Below are 18,980 nucleotides of genomic sequence, written 5' to 3' on the forward strand. Positions count from 1 at the left end.
CCAGGTCCTACTACGTGCGAACTGAGCAGGGCACGGTCGCCCGCAGGAAGCGGAGACATATCCAAGAAGTGCCACAGTGCCACCTAAACCATGACTCTTCTTGTGACATGGGTCCCACTCCCACTTCTCCTGTTGCCCCTGACACTCCAGGTACAGTAGTACCCATCAGCCCACAGTTTTCTCCAAGGAGAACCTTGGCAGGGAGAGAGGTTAAGGAACCTGTCCGGTTCATGGACTATGTTTCAAAGTAGAGACGTTTATCTCCTTTGTTGTGAATGTGCAGCATTTTGACATTTTTATTTTCTGGTTTAATGCAACTTAAATCTTAAAAAAAAGAAAAAAAAAAAGGAGGAAAGTGAGGGGTGTGAGAGACAATATTGGTTATAAGAAATTGTAAAGCAATACATGATGTAATTGTGTTTAAACATTGCGACGGTTTCCACTTGTTATTACACTTGACTTATGTTAAGAAGTGGCATAATTATGTTTGTTATTAAGCCTGTTGGGCAATCTAAGGAGATGTGTTGTTGATATGGCTATTTCTATGTTAGCCACTAGAGGGCGAAACAGCCTCGTGGATGGGAGTTCAAAGGTTAGTGACCTACGTGTTGGAGTCACATGATATAGCTCGGTATGCAATGTCCGTGTATGACTTTAAACCGAAATATTAAACAGTCAACTCTTCAGCATGAGTCCCTGAGTTAATCATAACCACAAAGTTAGGACTCATTACACGCTATAATCATGAAATCATGTAATTATGTTATCATAGCTAATTATAATATAATTCACTTTAAATTCAGGGAAAATACACGACCTGGCCCGATATATTATCATCTGCTATATTGTTAAAATAAATTATTATTTAATAAAAAATTGGTGTATTATTATAAAGAGGGCCTGCAACTAGTGATTCAGATTCAGATTGTTAGAACAGTTAGGCCTATACAGCGTCATAAACCAATACATGAGCAAATGTATTTTAATTCCAGTTGTGTTTTCCTCCTCCAGCCGTGGTTTCTTGGAAACCACGTGTGTTGACTTCTATCTCAGTGGCCCCTCCTACCCTCTGCCTGCTCTTATATGGGCTCTCCTGTAACGTGCACTTTCAGTATTTTAGAGACGCTTGTACAAAATCAACCTCCAAAGCATCGACATCAACAAAGCAACGAAATGTAAGTGCTGCCGTCCAAATGCATATTCAAGTGAAGAATATCTAAAGCAGGCGCGTCGTTAGCAATTGAAAACATCCGGGGCTTTAGCCCGGGGGGGGAGCACCGTCCTGACTCCTGCGTGCTACAGTATCTTAATTAATTAAATAATTAATTAATTAATTAATGTATCGATTAATTAATTAAGGGCGCCCCCAACACATAGGTCGCCTATGCCGAGTGCCAGGGCAAAAATAAGACATTAGAATAGCCTATATAGCCTGCGTGCACCTACCCGATGTCAAGAAGCCATCGCTGCTCCGACGGACCTTTCTCCCCCAGCCAGGCAACGGCAAGTAAGTAGTGGTCTGCTTTTATGTTTCATTTTTAAGTTATTGCTTATTTTCAGTGTAGGTTTAATGTTACAGATAAAAACATGCTTTATATTTAGTCAGAATTTCAGAGTTCTAATGTTTTCCCGGAATATGCATTCCTAAACTGTTCACGTCAAGTTCTCTTTAAGATCGCATGAGATGATATGTGCTATCGCGCGACCTGTAACCAGGAAGTAAACACTCGCTTGCATGAAATGATATGCGCTATCGCGCGACGTGTAACCAGGATGTAGATTTAAATAATGAAAAAATAATATGTTACTTTCTGTTACTTGCTTATGCTGTATGCAAGTTGTTTAAGAAGCTTATCTCCATATAAATCTGAGCTGTACATGAATCTGTTAATGAAGTCTCATTTCGACTCCTTCCTCCACTTCACTATTCATGTTCTGTTGCTTGCAGTTAACTACAGCCGCCCTTCCTGGGTAACGCCACCACCAATCCCTGGTCATCCATTGAAGCCATCTCTCTCACTCTGCACAGTCACACTGTTGCCGCTTCATTCTCATTGTCTCATAATCTCATTATTATGGCTGCTGTGGATGCTTTAAAAAATAAAAAAAATTATCTTAGGTAAAATCAAACCAGTGGGATGCTAGATTGAAAACCTCCAAAGCAATGTATTAAAAATCGAAAGACAGTCCTACGTGAAGTTTCTTTTTTGGGGATTTTCAAAATGAGGTACCAGAATGGATTGTCAACCCACTGTTTCTCAACCCTCTCCGATTATTACTATGAGTAGTAGTATTGCATGCATACAGTACTCACATCAGCGCCTATAGAGGCTGCAACCATTTGCTTCTCAAAAGATTGTAGTGTTTTAAAATGAACAACCAGAGGGACAAGACAACACTAATTTTGATTGACAAGTTGGCTAGATTTATATATGTATTTATATTATTTTTTTATTTATAAGAATGAAAGAAATTGTGTAATGAAAGAATAAAACAATGATTGATGCATTTTTGTTTGAATAACATCTTGCTCCCGCGGCCAGTGCCAGCGCCGGCATTGCAAGGGGAGGGATATTACGTACATTTGCAGGAGGCGGGATAAGTGCGGCCGCTGTCACTCAGATTTGTTTTGGTTTGACGCAGACAGCATGGAGGCAGAACAGACCGCAGAAGTCAACGCGATCGTCTTCAATGTTGCTGCAACGATGCAGCATATATTCAGAAGAGCAGCCAGTACTTACGTGTATGAAAGCAGCTATATATATATATATATATATATATATATATATATATATATATATATATATATATATATATATATATATATATATATATATATACACACTTTCTTTTCTTTTTTTTACGGCAGAGATCCGGGGCTGATCCCAAAAGATCCGGGGCTATAGCCCCGAATGCCCAGGTCTAACGACGCGCCTGATCTAAAGCAATGATATGTATTGAGATTGTATTGTATACTGTAAGGGGTTTCTTGATGAGCTCCACTGCAGTCTCATCAACTCCAACAGAAGGAACCGACCTAAAGCTATTTAATCATTGTTGTTTTATATTGCAGGTTGTATTAGTTAACAGAGTAGTAAGGACATTGAGGACTTAAATCCGTGGATATGAATGGGTTATTTTTTTATATTTTACTCTTAATTTGTAGATATTTAATTCTATATAGACCATATTGTGTTCACTTCTACATTTATTTCTGCAATGAATGCTTCAATGAATATTTCCATACTTCCATATTTGTGTATTTCAACATTTATCTTTTCCCGTATTCCCCGGACTAGAAAATATGTTGCAAGTAGGGAGCAACACAAACACAAGCTTGTGACGATTAAAACCGTAATGTTTGTGTTGTGACAATCATTTCTAGAATGAATATGAATCGAAGAAAGTACATTGTGTGCATGGGAATGTGAACAGCATTTCGACACACATCTGATAGCTCAGTATATGACCGAAAGTAAAACGAGAGCAACATGACTGTGGTTCCAGTTGAGTGTTTCTGACTAACCTGTCGGGCAACAATAAGTATGACTGAATTCTGTCTTTCTTATTCTTAAAGGAGTGCCATGGAATCAAAAGTGATTGAAGATCTTAAAAACGCCCTGGAAAACCTTGACTTGGTCTCAGCTGTGTCGATAATCAACATCAAGTATTTGGAAGATACAAATAAAATTCCACTGAATATTGCTATCACAGGAGAGAGCGGAGTTGGAAAGTCTGCATTTGTTAATGCCTTCAGGGGGATAGACAACGCAGATGAGAGAGCGGCCCCTACTGGTGTGGAAACGACCAAGCCTGAGTCTTACCCACATCCTATATACCCAAATGTTACTTTATGGGATCTACCGGGAGTTGGAACATCCAAATTCCCAGCTGATCAGTACCTGAAGCACTCTTGGTTTGAAAATGTAGATTTTTTTATCATTGTATCAGCTGGTCGCTTCAGAGAGAATGATGCCAGGCTTGCTCAGGAGATCAAGAAAATGGACAAGAATTTCTACTTTGTCCGCTCTAAGATTGATAACAATCTAAGTGATGCAAAAAGGAGCCAGACGGAGTATGATGAAGAAAAGACACTACAGAAAATCAGGGAAAACTGCATTGAAGGTTGGTTTTTCTCAGTTAGTGAATTATTTAATAATATTGTTTGGAATGTTTTAGACCATTTTGTTTTACATACATTTCAAAATGATCTATCTTTGAAAATGATAGTGATCGGGGCTTCCGGTTGAGACACCGACACGATGGCAGCATAGAGTAACAGCTCCCGAGTATTTAAAATTCCATAAACATCGAATTACATTTAAGAACTGAACATATTGAGTTAGAGGGGCAAGGATGTCAGCTAGGGGTAAAAAAGAAGGAAAATAAATAAAAAAACCAGGGCAAACTGGGACTCAAAGTGGAAATGCTAACGCGGCTAGTCCTGACAGAGAACCTACGGCTAACCTAGCTTTGATCCTCCAAGACTTAAGAGACTTTCGACAGGACAATAAATTCCAACTGGAGGAAATCAAAGGAGAAATAACAAAAACTAACAATAGACTGGAGGAGGCCGAAGACCGAATCGAAAAGGCAGAAGAAAGATTACTAAATGTCGAGGGTGTTCTGTCAGAAATGTTAAAACTCCATGCTCAAATGGAGACAAAATTAACCGAACAGGAGAGCCGCTCACGACGAGTAAATATCCGCCTATATGGGATTTCAGAAGGGGCCGAAAAGGATAGTGCATCAGTGACTGAGTTTGTAGAACAACTGCTGGGTAATAACCTCGACATTGCTGATACAACAACTCTACAAATCGAGAGAGCCCATCGCTCACTTGGACCTAAGCCACCGCCACACGCACAGCCAAGATCTATCGTTGTCAAATTCGCCAGCTTCTGAACCAAAGAGATGGTACTTCGCAAAGAAGGGCTTGATGTTGGAAGAAACACGTATTAATGTTGACAATGATTACCCGCCACGCATTCTGCAAAGGCGAAAAGAATATACCGAAGTAAGAAAAGCTCTCCAGGAGCGAGACATTAAGTTTCAAACGTTGTTCCCTGCCCGGCTGAAAGTGAAATTCCGGGAAGGAGAGAAGATATACGACGCCGTGGAAGAGGCAACGAAAGATTTGTCTAAGAAGGGATTCAACGTCGTGCCTGTCAAGCAACCTGAGACAATGATGGAGCACCTACACAAACTAAGTTGGCAGAGAAGTGGATGTGCGCGACAAGTGGAAAGCACCAGCTCTGGAACCTCTCACTACAAAGAGCGGCTGCAAGCCTTCCGAAGAGATGATCCACCCCGGAACGTGGACAGTGGATAGTACCCTGATGCAAACAGATTATCCAACTGATTCAATCTCCCGCCTTGGTTTGGTGAGTTTGATTATGTGACTGTTTTGCCCATAATAGAGCAATGTGACTATTTATGACCTAGCGACTAAGCTATATTTCTAAGAATCGGGACTATGGACATGGAACTCTGCTACATGGTCACCTCTGAGGGCCCTCCCACTTACCGAGGGGGGGGCTTTCCCTCAAAGCCACCTTTTATCATCTGGTGGAGGGTCACAAACAAGACCCATACCGTGGAAGACGTTTTTATGTTTTTATTTTTTCTTTACTTAGTTAAATGTTCAAATGTTGTTTGTTTACAGTTGTTCTTTACTGTAAAGGGGAAGTTTTTCACGCAAATGCAGGACATGACTATTGAAGTAAGCCTTAATGCAAAGTATAAGATTAGCCACATATAATGTTAATGGTTTAAATAACCCAGTCAAAAGAGGGAAAATTTTGTCAAAGCTCAAAAAAGACAAAGTCCAAATAGCCTATCTCCAAGAAACTCATCTAAATGCCACTGAACATGCCAAACTAAACAGAATGGGTATTAAACATGTATTTTCATCATCTGACAAATCAGGACATAAAAGAGGGGTAGCTATACTGCTACTGGAACTATATCCCAATAGCCGAGATTATACTTATTACTCCTCTCCACATGCAGTATACACTAGAATAGATTACTTTTTCACTTTCAGTAGAGACCTACACAAAATTGAGAGGTGTGACATAGGCAGGCGCGTCGTTAGCAATTGAAAACATCCGGGGCTTTAGCCCGGGGGGGGAGCACCGTCCTGACTCCTGCGTGCTACAGTATCTTAATTAATTAAATAATTAATTAATTAATTAATGTATCGATTAATTAATTAAGGGCGCCCCCAACACATAGGTCGCCTATGCCGAGTGCCAGGGCAAAAATAAGACATTAGAATAGCCTATATAGCCTGCGTGCACCTACCCGATGTCAAGAAGCCATCGCTGCTCCGACGGACCTTTCTCCCCCAGCCAGGCAACGGCAAGTAAGTAGTGGTCTGCTTTTATGTTTCATTTTTAAGTTATTGCTTATTTTCAGTGTAGGTTTAATGTTACAGATAAAAACATGCTTTATATTTAGTCAGAATTTCAGAGTTCTAATGTTTTCCCGGAATATGCATTCCTAAACTGTTCACGTCAAGTTCTCTTTAAGATCGCATGAGATGATATGTGCTATCGCGCGACCTGTAACCAGGAAGTAAACACTCGCTTGCATGAAATGATATGAGCTATCGCGCGACGTGTAACCAGGATGTAGATTTAAATAATGAAAAAATAATATGTTACTTTCTGTTACTTGCTTATGCTGTATGCAAGTTGTTTAAGAAGCTTATCTCCATATAAATCTGAGCTGTACATGAATCTGTTAATGAAGTCTCATTTCGACTCCTTCCTCCACTTCACTATTCATGTTCTGTTGCTTGCAGTTAACTACAGCCGCCCTTCCTGGGTAACGCCACCACCAATCCCTGGTCATCCATTGAAGCCATCTCTCTCACTCTGCACAGTCACACTGTTGCCGCTTCATTCTCATTGTCTCATAATCTCATTATTATGGCTGCTGTGGATGCTTTAAAAAATAAAAAAAATTATCTTAGGTAAAATCAAACCAGTGGGATGCTAGATTGAAAACCTCCAAAGCAATGTATTAAAAATCGAAAGACAGTCCTACGTGAAGTTTCTTTTTTGGGGATTTTCAAAATGAGGTACCAGAATGGATTGTCAACCCACTGTTTCTCAACCCTCTCCGATTATTACTATGAGTAGTAGTATTGCATGCATACAGTACTCACATCAGCGCCTATAGAGGCTGCAACCATTTGCTTCTCAAAAGATTGTAGTGTTTTAGAATGAACAACCAGAGGGACAAGACAACACTAATTTTGATTGACAAGTTGGCTAGATTTATATATGTATTTATATTATTTTTTTATTTATAAGAATGAAAGAAATTGTGTAATGAAAGAATAAAACAATGATTGATGCATTTTTGTTTGAATAACATCTTGCTCCCGCGGCCAGTGCCAGCGCCGGCATTGCAAGGGGAGGGATATTACGTACATTTGCAGGAGGCGGGATAAGTGCGGCCGCTGTCACTCAGATTTGTTTTGGTTTGACGCAGACAGCATGGAGGCAGAACAGACCGCAGAAGTCAACGCGATCGTCTTCAATGTTGCTGCAACGATGCAGCATATATTCAGAAGAGCAGCCAGTACTTACGTGTATGAAAGCAGCTATATATATATATATATATATATATATATATATATATATATATATACACACTTTCTTTTCTTTTTTTTACGGCAGAGATCCGGGGCTGATCCCAAAAGATCCGGGGCTATAGCCCCGAATGCCCAGGTCTAACGACGCGCCTGGACATAGGCCCAATCACTCTTTCAGACCATAGTCCTGTATTTATTGCTCTGTCCTTGAACAGAGAGCAACGATCTACACTATGGAGACTGAATTCAAATATATTGAACAATCCAGACACCAAGGAGTTTTTATCAGCAGAAATTAACACATTCTTCGAACTAAATTTACATCAATACTGGCACATAGAATTGACAAGATTCTACCTAATTTAATACATGCAGACCAGACTGGTTTTATAAGGGAAAGGCAAACACAAGACAATTTGAGAAGAACCCTTCACATTATTAATCACATCATACAAAATGGCACAGAGGCAATGCTTATAAGTCTAGATGCAGAAAAGGCCTTCGACTCTGTCAGGTGGTCTTTTCTGCAGTAGGGCCGAGATCGTTTATTGGCCTGTGGCATGTGCCACCGCGACCACTGACATACCATGGCATATGCCGTTCTGGAACGGTAACTGCCGTTCTGAAACGGTAACTACCGTTCTGAAACGGTAACTGCCGTCGCGACCACTGACATACCATGGCATATGCCGTTCTGGAACGGTAACTACCATTCTGAAACGGTAACTACCGTTCTGAAACGGTAACTGCCGTCGCGACCACAGACATACCATGGCATATGCCGTTCTGGAACGGCAACTGCCGTTCTGAAACGGTAACTGCCGTCGCGACCACAGACATACCATGGCATATGCCGTTCTGGAACGGTAACTGCCGTTCTGAAACGGCAACTGCCGTCGCGACCACTGACATACCATGGCATATGCCGTTCTGGAACGGTAACTGCCGTTCTGAAACGGTAACTGCCGTTCTGAAACGGTAACTGCCGTTCTGAAACGGTAACTACCGTTCTGAAACGGTAACTACCGTTCTGAAACGGTAATGCCATGGCATATGCCTTTCTGGAACGGTAACTACCGTTCTGAAACGGTAACTGCCGTTCAGGTGGAACGGTAACTGCAGTTCCCAACAATGGTATGTGACACCAGCATAACTCCTCCGTATAATTTCAAGACAGGTATTGCCATAAATGTAAAGGTATATATATTTGGTATTTATTGACACAATATCACAACATAACGCCGTAAATAAAGGGATTTACACGTTTCTCTCGTCCGTGCTGTTGTAAGGATATTTCCGATCTGTTTGTTGTTGCTTTTGTAATGACAGATGCTTTTGAAAACAGCCGGACTTGCTCCGGTGACGGTAGTTATAGCCTAGCCTTCTAGGTGGCCATAGAGCTATAGTCTATTGCTTTGTTCCAATATCCATACTATCCGCAGTCATTATACTTTATTTTAGTATGACTTATTTTTTATATAGTTTGAGTACGTAATGCGTTGCAATTAAGATCAGGGCGAAAGGAAGTGTAGTGAAAGGACCCGAATGGTATACTCAAAACGGTCAAACCGATGAGTGTGGATTGATGTACACCTTTCGTGCTCCACGGCAGCGATCTTAGCTACGTAGCTGAAGAGGCGGAGCCAGGCTGAGCCAACGTCGGCGCATTTTCTTTAATAGGTCCATGCATTTTCCACGTATCCTGCATTAATGGAGTCATTTTGTAGTTTTAATAGCTTTATAACTACTATGTGTAAAGAGTTCACCGTTCAAAGCGAGATGTTTATTGCGGTTGCGATCGTAGTTTCCGGTTAGTGCACCAGAGCCAGGTCCCTATAGGGGTGGCACTGTAGGCTATGGCTAGACAGTCATCCATTTTTCCACTCGTGTTTTATCAAGATGTTCTAGTAGCGTAGCCTATAATAAAGCCTACTGTATGACTGCTTCAGCTCATAACTATTCAATAGGCCAAATATTAAGTTTTGCATTTGTTCTTATTGGTGTTTAACCAAATATTTTAAGTAGGCCTATAGGTTCCTATCATTTAACCCTGATCCAGTGTCATAAACCTTTCTATATCGATATGATCCAGTGGTATCATGGCATACAGGCCAAAAGTTTTTCCGCTGGCAAGCCAATTATGTTAATCGGAAGTTCCATTTCCTACTGGAACCACCGTTTTCCCGCTGGCATGCCACTCATGTAAAATGGTATTACCAGTTTCTACTGGCACCTACCGTTTTTCCGCTGGCATGCCACTCATGGAAAATGGTAATTACCAGTTTCTACTGCCACCTACCGTTTTTCCGCTGGCATGCCACTCATGTAAAATGGTATTACCAGTTTCTACTGCCACCTACCGTTTTTCCGCTGGCATGCCACTCATGGAAAATGGTAATTACCAATTTCTACTGGCACCTACCGTTTTTCCGCTGGCATGCCACTCATGTAAAATGGTATTACCAGTTTCTACTGGCACCTACCGTTTTTCCGCTGGCATGCCACTCATGGAAAATGGTAATTACCAGTTTCTACTGGCACCTACCGTTTTTCCGCTGGCATGCCACTCATGGAAAATGGTAATTACCAGTTTCTACTGGCACCTACCGTTTTTATAAGAATGATTGTGTAGCTGTGAATCATGAGTGGTATGTGTGTATGAACGGGCAAATACCACAGGAAAGGAATATCTACTGGCAAACGGTAGGTGCCAGTAGAAACTGGTAATTACCATTTTCCATGAGTGGCATGCCAGCGGAAAAACGTCATGTGCCAGTAGAAACTGGTAATACCATTTTCCATGAGTGGCATGCCAGCGGAAAAACGGTAGGTGCCAGTAGAAACTGGTAATACCATTTTACATGAGTGGCATGCCAGCGGAAAAACGGTAGGTGCCAGTAGAAACTGGCAACGCACTACGTACTCAAACTATATAAAAAATAAGTCATACTAAAATAAAGTATAATGACTGCGGATAGTATGGATATTGGAACAAAGCAATAGACAATAGCTCTATGGCCACCTAGAAGGCTAGGCTATAACTACCGTCACCGGAGCAGGTCCGGCTGTTTTCAAAAGCATCTGTCATTACAAAAGCAACAACAAACAGATCGGAAATATCCTTACAACAGCACGGACGAGAGAAACGTGTAAATCCCTTTATTTACGGCGTTATGTTGTGATATTGTGTCAATAAATACCAAATATATATACCTTTACATTTATGGCAATACCTGTCTTGAAATTATACGGAGGAGTTATGCTGGTGTCACATACCATTGTTGGGAACTGCAGTTACCGTTCCACCTGAACGGCAGTTACCGTTTCAGAACGGTAGTTACCGTTCCAGAAAGGCATATGCCATGTCATTACCGTTTCAGAACGGTAGTTACCGTTTCAGAACGGCAGTTACCGTTCCAGAACGGCATATGCCATGGCATTACCGTTTCAGAACGGTAGTTACCGTTTCAGAACGGTAGTTACCGTTTCAGAACGGCAGTTACCGTTTCAGAACGGCAGTTACCGTTCCAGAACGGCATATGCCATGGTATGTCAGTGGTCGCGACGGCAGTTACCGTTTCAGAACGGTAGTTACCGTTTCAGAACGGCAGTTACCGTTCCAGAACGGCATATGCCATGGTATGTCAGTGGGCGCCAGGCGCGTCGTTAGACCTGGGCATTCGGGGCTATAGCCCCGGATCTTTTGGGATCAGCCCCGGATCTCTGCCGTAAAAAAAAGAAAAGAAAGTGTGTATATATATATATATATATATATATATATATATATATATATATATATATATATATATATATATATATATATATATATATATATATATATATATATATATAGCTGCTTTCATACACGTAAGTACTGGCTGCTCTTCTGAATATATGCTGCATCGTTGCAGCAACATTGAAGACGATCGCGTTGACTTCTGCGGTCTGTTCTGCCTCCATGCTGTCTGCGTCAAACCAAAACAAATCTGAGTGACAGCGGCCGCACTTATCCCGCCTCCTGCAAATGTACGTAATATCCCTCCCCTTGCAATGCCGGCGCTGGCACTGGCCGCGGGAGCAAGATGTTATTCAAACAAAAATGCATCAATCATTGTTTTATTCTTTCATTACACAATTTCTTTCATTCTTATAAATAAAAAAATAATATAAATACATATATAAATCTAGCCAACTTGTCAATCAAAATTAGTGTTGTCTTGTCCCTCTGGTTGTTCATTCTAAAACACTACAATCTTTTGAGAAGCAAATGGTTGCAGCCTCTATAGGCGCTGATGTGAGTACTGTATGCATGCAATACTACTACTCATAGTAATAATCGGAGAGGGTTGAGAAACAGTGGGTTGACAATCCATTCTGGTACCTCATTTTGAAAATCCCCAAAAAAGAAACTTCACGTAGGACTGTCTTTCGATTTTTAATACATTGCTTTGGAGGTTTTCAATCTAGCATCCCACTGGTTTGATTTTACCTAAGATAATTTTTTTTATTTTTTAAAGCATCCACAGCAGCCATAATAATGAGATTATGAGACAATGAGAATGAAGCGGCAACAGTGTGACTGTGCAGAGTGAGAGAGATGGCTTCAATGGATGACCAGGGATTGGTGGTGGCGTTACCCAGGAAGGGCGGCTGTAGTTAACTGCAAGCAACAGAACATGAATAGTGAAGTGGAGGAAGGAGTCGAAATGAGACTTCATTAACAGATTCATGTACAGCTCAGATTTATATGGAGATAAGCTTCTTAAACAACTTGCATACAGCATAAGCAAGTAACAGAAAGTAACATATTATTTTTTCATTATTTAAATCTACATCCTGGTTACACGTCGCGCGATAGCGCATATCATTTCATGCAAGCGAGTGTTTACTTCCTGGTTACAGGTCGCGCGATAGCACATATCATCTCATGCGATCTTAAAGAGAACTTGACGTGAACAGTTTAGGAATGCATATTCCGGGAAAACATTAGAACTCTGAAATTCTGACTAAATATAAAGCATGTTTTTATCTGTAACATTAAACCTACACTGAAAATAAGCAATAACTTAAAAATGAAACATAAAAGCAGACCACTACTTACTTGCCGTTGCCTGGCTGGGGGAGAAAGGTCCGTCGGAGCAGCGATGGCTTCTTGACATCGGGTAGGTGCACGCAGGCTATATAGGCTATTCTAATGTCTTATTTTTGCCCTGGCACTCGGCATAGGCGACCTATGTGTTGGGGGCGCCCTTAATTAATTAATCGATACATTAATTAATTAATTATTTATTTAATTAATTAAGATACTGTAGCACGCAGGAGTCAGGACGGTGCTCCCCCCCCGGGCTAAAGCCCCGGATGTTTTCAATTGCTAACGACGCGCCTGGTGGGCGCGACGGCAGTTACCGTTTCAGAACGGCAGTTACCGTTCCAGAACGGCATATGCCATGGTATGTCAGTGGTCGCGGTGGCACATGCCACAGGCCATTAAACGATCTCGGCGTCTCTCCTTTTCTGTATAAAGTATTAGAAAAGTTTGGCTTTCATAAATCTATCATTGACACATTTCAAGCCCTTTATGACAGTCCTTCTGCCAGGATTAAAGTTAATGGTGCCCTTTCAAAGGCATTCACCTTGGAACAAGACAGGGATGTCCAGCCTCACCCCTGCTTTTTGCTTTATTTATTGAACCACTCAGCCAATGGATACGACAGAATTGTGAAATTAAAGGATTAAATATACATTTTGAGGAACACAAACTAGCATTATTCGCGGATGATGTATTAGTCTACCTAACACAGCCTTCTCTGTCATTCCCTAAACTAATGACTGTTTTAGAAAAATATGGTGCTCTATCAGGATATAAACTAAATGTTCAAAAGACACAAGTGCTTACTTTTAATTATGATCCACCTAGTTCCTTGAGAGAGAAGTACCAACTGACATGGGAGGCAGAACATATACGATACCTTGGTGTTAATCTCCCAAAAGATATTTCAAAACTCTCCAACTTGAATTACGGGCCGTTAAACAATAACATTAAATCTGACATACAGAGATGGAGCCTCATTCCATTCTTAAGCCTTCATTCCAGAGTAGAATCCATAAGAATGAATGTGCTGCCGAGATTGTTATACCTTTTCCAAAGTCTCCCAGTGGAAATACCCATGAAACAGTTTATCGAATGGGATAAAATGATATCAAGATTTCTGTGGCAAAGTAAGAAACCTAGGATTAGGTATAAAACTCTCCAGTTTTATACCTAATCCAAAGATTGTGGTGGACTAGGCCTTCCTTGTCTGCGTGACTATAACTATGCAGCCCAATTAAGACCTCTGGTATGATGGTGCAACCCATCATATTCTGCGAGATGGAAAGATATAGAGAGCAATATGTCCAATCAGATTCCTTTAGCAGCTGTTATGGCAGACAATAGATTAATGAACAACATGATGGTTAAAAACAACCCCTGGATTAACACCACTTTGAAAACATGGCAGAAGACAATAAAACTCTGTGATTTGGAAAATACACTAAAAATACTAAGATGGTTAGCTTTTGACACAGATTTCTCTCCTAATAGTCTGGACTCCAGATTTAAGACTTGGATCAATGGGGGGCTTACGACTTACTACAGCTTTGTAAATAAAGGAACACTTAAGAGCTTTGAATTGTTGCAACAAGAGCATGGACTACAACGCCAAGATTTCTATAGGTATCTCCAGGTTAGACACTACTTTCAGGAAAATATAACCAGAGCAATAGAAGGGCAAAAGACAGGTATTTTGGAAGTACTCAAAGGAGCAATCAATTCATCAATATGCAAGAAGATTGTGTCTAGACTATATCAAGGGTTGCGCCAAGCCAGTCCAGACAACACTCTATATATTAAGGAGAAATGGGAAAAGGAAGGTGGTCTTTTAATATCTGAAGAAGATTGGGAATGCTTATACAGACTACAATGGAGAACAACATCCTCAAATACTTAGCGAGAATATAGCTGGAAAAATTTGTCCAGATTTTTTATAACACCACTACAACAACGGACCCAATTACCTAGTACAGCCTGCTGGAGGGCCTGTGGAGCAAATGAGGCCAATCATTTTCATATCTTCTGGGATTGCCCAGTACTAACTTCATACTGGCGAGACATACACTTCCACCTGGAAGCAATCTTTAAAGTTATCATCCCATGTAGGTTTGACACTTTATACATAGGAAACATCTCATTTGACTCATGGGATTACAGAGATAAAATTTTGTTACTTATACTTCAGGTGGCAAGCAAAAAAGCAATCTCAAGAAGGTGGTTAAAACAAGACTCTCCTACCATATGAGAATGGTTGGAGGTGGTTCATGTTATATATAAAATGGAAAAGTTAACCTACTCCCTCCGAATTCAGACTGACACATTCTCTAGGATATGGTCTAAATGGACTGGGTATATTGAACATATAGGCTTACGATCAGATTTTGTCTGAAGCATTCTTTTTTTTTTTTTGGCTGTATTTGTATATATCTATATATATATGCTTGTCCTTTTTCTTTTTATTTAATCTCTCTTAGAGAGGCATAGTGAAACTCCCCCTTGTCTGAACTGTTCTTATTGTTAAAAAAAAAAAAAAAAAAAGGGCCTGGAAAGAAAACTGTTATTGATATGAGGTAGTGACACAGATGAAAAATCCTTGTAGTTATATTTTTGTATTTGGTTTTCTTTCCTTTTTATTGTATTTTGTTTTTCCTATATATCAGGCACCTGTAAATCATAAGAGAAACTATGTAAAAGGAAAAGTATCCTACGATGTTTGAAACTTGGTGGCCTCAATAAAGAAAAAAAAAGAAAATGATAGTGATCCAGATATTTCCACATGTGTTCATCAGCAGGAAGAGAACTGTTGAAGAGCTTATGCAGTAGCAGAATGTTGACAATTTATCTGCTATGCCCAGTACAGAGGATCCTTTATTATTACCTTTTTTATGAGTCGTAGTAAAGTCAGATAAGGTTCAGTTAAAACATGCATTACCAATAGCCTTTCTAACCACATTATGTTCTACCTGTATTCCATTTCCAACAGGACTTGAAGAACAAGGTGTGGCGTTTCCTCAGGTCTTCCTGGTGTCTAGTTTTGATCTCCATTTGTACGACTTCCCTGCCCTCCAGGAGACCATGGAGAGAGAGCTTCCTTCACACAAAAGTGATGTTCTGACCTTGGCCCTTCCCAAATTCTGCAAAGGCATCATTAACAAGAAGAAAGAGGTCTTCCGTTCACAAATAAAGTACTATGCTTTAATGTCTGCACTTGTAGCAGCTCTACCTATCCCAGGGCTTTCCATTGCTGCTGATTTAGGAGTTCTGGTCGGTGTTGTTGGAAGCTATTTGTTCGGGTTTGGTCTCAATAAAAAGTCGATGGGGAAACCCTCAAGTGCCAAGCTTCTGGAGAATCTAAGGGCAGTGATGAAGTATCTTTATTCTGGAAATGATTTTACTAAGAAGCTTGTGGTTTTAATGCTGCGTTCTCTACCACTTGTTATGTTGTGTGAGGCAGCAGAGGAAGGTTCCACATGGATTCCCTGTCTTGGAATCCCAATTTCCTTCACTTTCATTTACACATTTTTGAGTTCTGCTCTTGACAGCCTATTTGTTGACACAGAAAATTTTCGGATGAAGGCATTTGAAATGAATTAATGTCAGGTAATAAATTAGCCTTTAGCAATGTAGAACAATGAACATTCCAACTGAATAATTAATGTGTAATATGCAAAGGGAAAAAAAAGGTAACTCTATAGTAAATCATATAAAGTGTGTTTGTTAATGTCTTCCAAGTTGATCTTCATTACTGGTAAAACATGATGTTGGGATAATGATTGGTTATTTGTTTTGATTGGCATGCTATGTCCAGGCCTATATTATCCTATTCCTATATATTTGTACATGACATAACCTGAACTAACGGTCACTAATAGAGAGTGGTGGAGAGTGGACACATTCTTTGATATTTTACCTAACAGATTACAGTTTTACACCGATCAATGAAACCGTTCATGTAAGCATTGATTAAACTCCTAAATTGTTTGACAGCCATATTATTAAACAAGTAATTAAATGCTTGGTTTTCAACCCCTCAATGAATAGATAATTAAACCAAAAATGATAATAGCTTAACATACAATGGGGTGGATCATTTAGCACCAGGGGTTTCAACAATTCACAATTTACAATTAGGGCATTTAGCTGACGCTTTTATCCAAAGCGACTTACATCGTTTAATACACACATTGACACACCAACGGCAGAGTCAACCATGCAAGGCGACCGCCAGCTCGTCAGGAGCAGTTAGGGTTAAGTGTCTTGCTCAGGAACACATCAACACTCAGCTAGGAGGAGCTGGGGATTGAACTAGCAACCTTTCGGTTACAAGACAACTGCTCTACCTCCTGAACAAATAGAGGGTTCTGAGTGACTGAATCACCTGCTTTTTGTCTGTAGTTTGTTTTTCACTGTAGTTAACTGCGGAAAATCGCCACGGAAAGATCTGATACTTGATTCTGATAGTCTCAAAGCCATGATACAATATAATGGCTAACCGTCCTCCCCTGTCAACTTGTAATATGTTGCCCCCCCCCCCCCCCCCCCCCCCCCCCAACGTTGTCGACATGGTCTGTGGTAACATTTCTGCTGCAATAACGTATTGTATTAGTACAGTATAAAACTATTATTAGAAAGGCTGTGAAGCCTTGAATTCACTTTATACAGGATTCAGGATTTGGCATCAGTTTCAACGCTATCGTTTAGAACTAAGATGGCTGCTACTGGTGAAGGTCCCTACAAGGTCCTGGTGAAGCTGTGTGTTTGGCCTCTTGTAATTGTTCCTAGTGAAGAACTCATGGGTGACTCCAGCTGGGGATTGTGGGGACTGGCTGAAGGAACAGAGGGTCAATTTCCACCTGGCCCCAACTGGGCAGCAATTGATTTCCACATATGGGCACTTACTTATGTTCAGACAATCTGATTAGATAACTTAACGCATTTGCTCTCTCAGGCATTTAAGAATCGGGTCGTAAATGACCTAATCTGAGTGAAAATTCCTGTTCATTTGTGATCATTGTTCTCCTGTCTGTTTTTAACATTCAGCAGACTTGGCCCTTTGTCATCTCCGTTGAGAACTGGCCAAAGAGATAGTATCCTGCCAGAATCTGGGCCATTAAGGGGTCTTTTGGTTTGAGGACCGTGCAATTTTCTGGCAGATGTTAGGAGGGGCCTCTGAGATCATTTTTAAACACGTGGTTTCCAAGAAACCACTGTTCGAGGGGGAAAACGGAACTGAAATTAAAAGACAGTTAAATCAGTCTGACCCTTTTTTTTATCCATCTTATTGAAACTGTATAAATGAAAGGGTATAATGAAACCCCACTGCTGCGATTTTTTTTCAGACTGTTGGTTCATTACATAATACAACTGAGTTTGCTGTACAATCCAAGAATTGTTATAACTTTTGGAGCCAAAAAGTCAGGAAAATAGTAATACTATCGAGTACAATAGCTTTTTCTCGAAGGACCCCTGATAACATACTTTTCAAAGTTACACACACACACACACACACACACAAACACACACACACACACACACACACACCCACGCACACACACACACACACACACACACACACACACACACACTCACACACACACACACACACACACACACACACACACACACACACACACACACACACACACACACACACACACTCAGAACAGCTCAGCTATTCTATATTTGATCTCAAATGTATTCAAACTTGATCACATTAGCTATTTGTTTAAAGGTCCCATGGCATGAAAAGGTCACTTTCTGAGGTTCCCCAACATTAATATGAGTTCCCCTAGCTTGCCTATGGCCCCCCAGTAGCAAGAAATGGCGTAAAACGAGCACTAGGTGTCCGGCTCCGCCTTTGAAAAATAAAAGCTCAGACAGAGCGAGGTCACTATGGGGACAGGGGGGTGTACCGGAGAGGTGACTACATGACCGATAATATATAGGGGTTCGAGGTCTGCTCAGGAACGAGGGGGGAGAACTTTCAGTATATGTGACTCTACAATTCTGAAACATCCAAAGTATTCCTGGAGGCCTCCTAGAGCCGGACGCTACTGGCTACCGACGTGAGGGGCTTTTGCAGGTAGTGTATGTTTGGCAGCTAGTGTGCAACAACATGTTCTAGTGAATCCCTAGGGAACAAACACCAGCGGCTTTCGGTTGACCAGGCTAATCTCCATTTGTAGCCCCTCAGTGTGTTGTCATGAGGAGACTGTGGGAGAGGAGACAGAACCTTCTGGAAGGAGGAGTTCAATAATCACCGCTATTGAGAATACATGGTGC

At 40.8% G+C, this 18,980-nt stretch overlaps 1 protein-coding gene across 1 annotated transcript; it reads left to right on the forward strand.

Moving 5' to 3' along the window:
• Positions 1 to 1,040: 1,040 nt before the first annotated feature.
• LOC115549183 (interferon-inducible GTPase 5-like) lies at positions 1,041 to 16,712 on the forward strand. Its single transcript, XM_030364238.1, has 3 exons — positions 1,041 to 1,175; positions 3,578 to 4,125; positions 15,682 to 16,712. Exons 1-3 carry the CDS (start codon positions 1,084 to 1,086, stop codon positions 16,290 to 16,292), a joined length of 1,251 nt encoding a protein of 416 aa, XP_030220098.1. The 5' UTR covers positions 1,041 to 1,083; the 3' UTR covers positions 16,293 to 16,712.
• The last annotated feature ends 2,268 nt before the right edge of the window (positions 16,713 to 18,980 follow it).

Source organism: Gadus morhua, chromosome 8 (assembly GCF_902167405.1).
Source record: "Gadus morhua chromosome 8, gadMor3.0, whole genome shotgun sequence".
NCBI classification, from domain to species: domain Eukaryota; kingdom Metazoa; phylum Chordata; class Actinopteri; order Gadiformes; family Gadidae; genus Gadus; species Gadus morhua.

Coding starts and splice junctions, on each gene's coding strand:
- LOC115549183 (XM_030364238.1), top strand. CDS start 1,084: ATGGGCTCTCCTGTAACGTGCACTTTCAGTATTTTAGAGACGCTTGTA. Junction 1,176..3,577: donor CATCAACAAAGCAACGAAAT/GTAAGTGCTGCC, acceptor TTATTCTTAAAG/GAGTGCCATGGAATCAAAAG. Junction 4,126..15,681: donor CAGGGAAAACTGCATTGAAG/GTTGGTTTTTCT, acceptor CATTTCCAACAG/GACTTGAAGAACAAGGTGTG.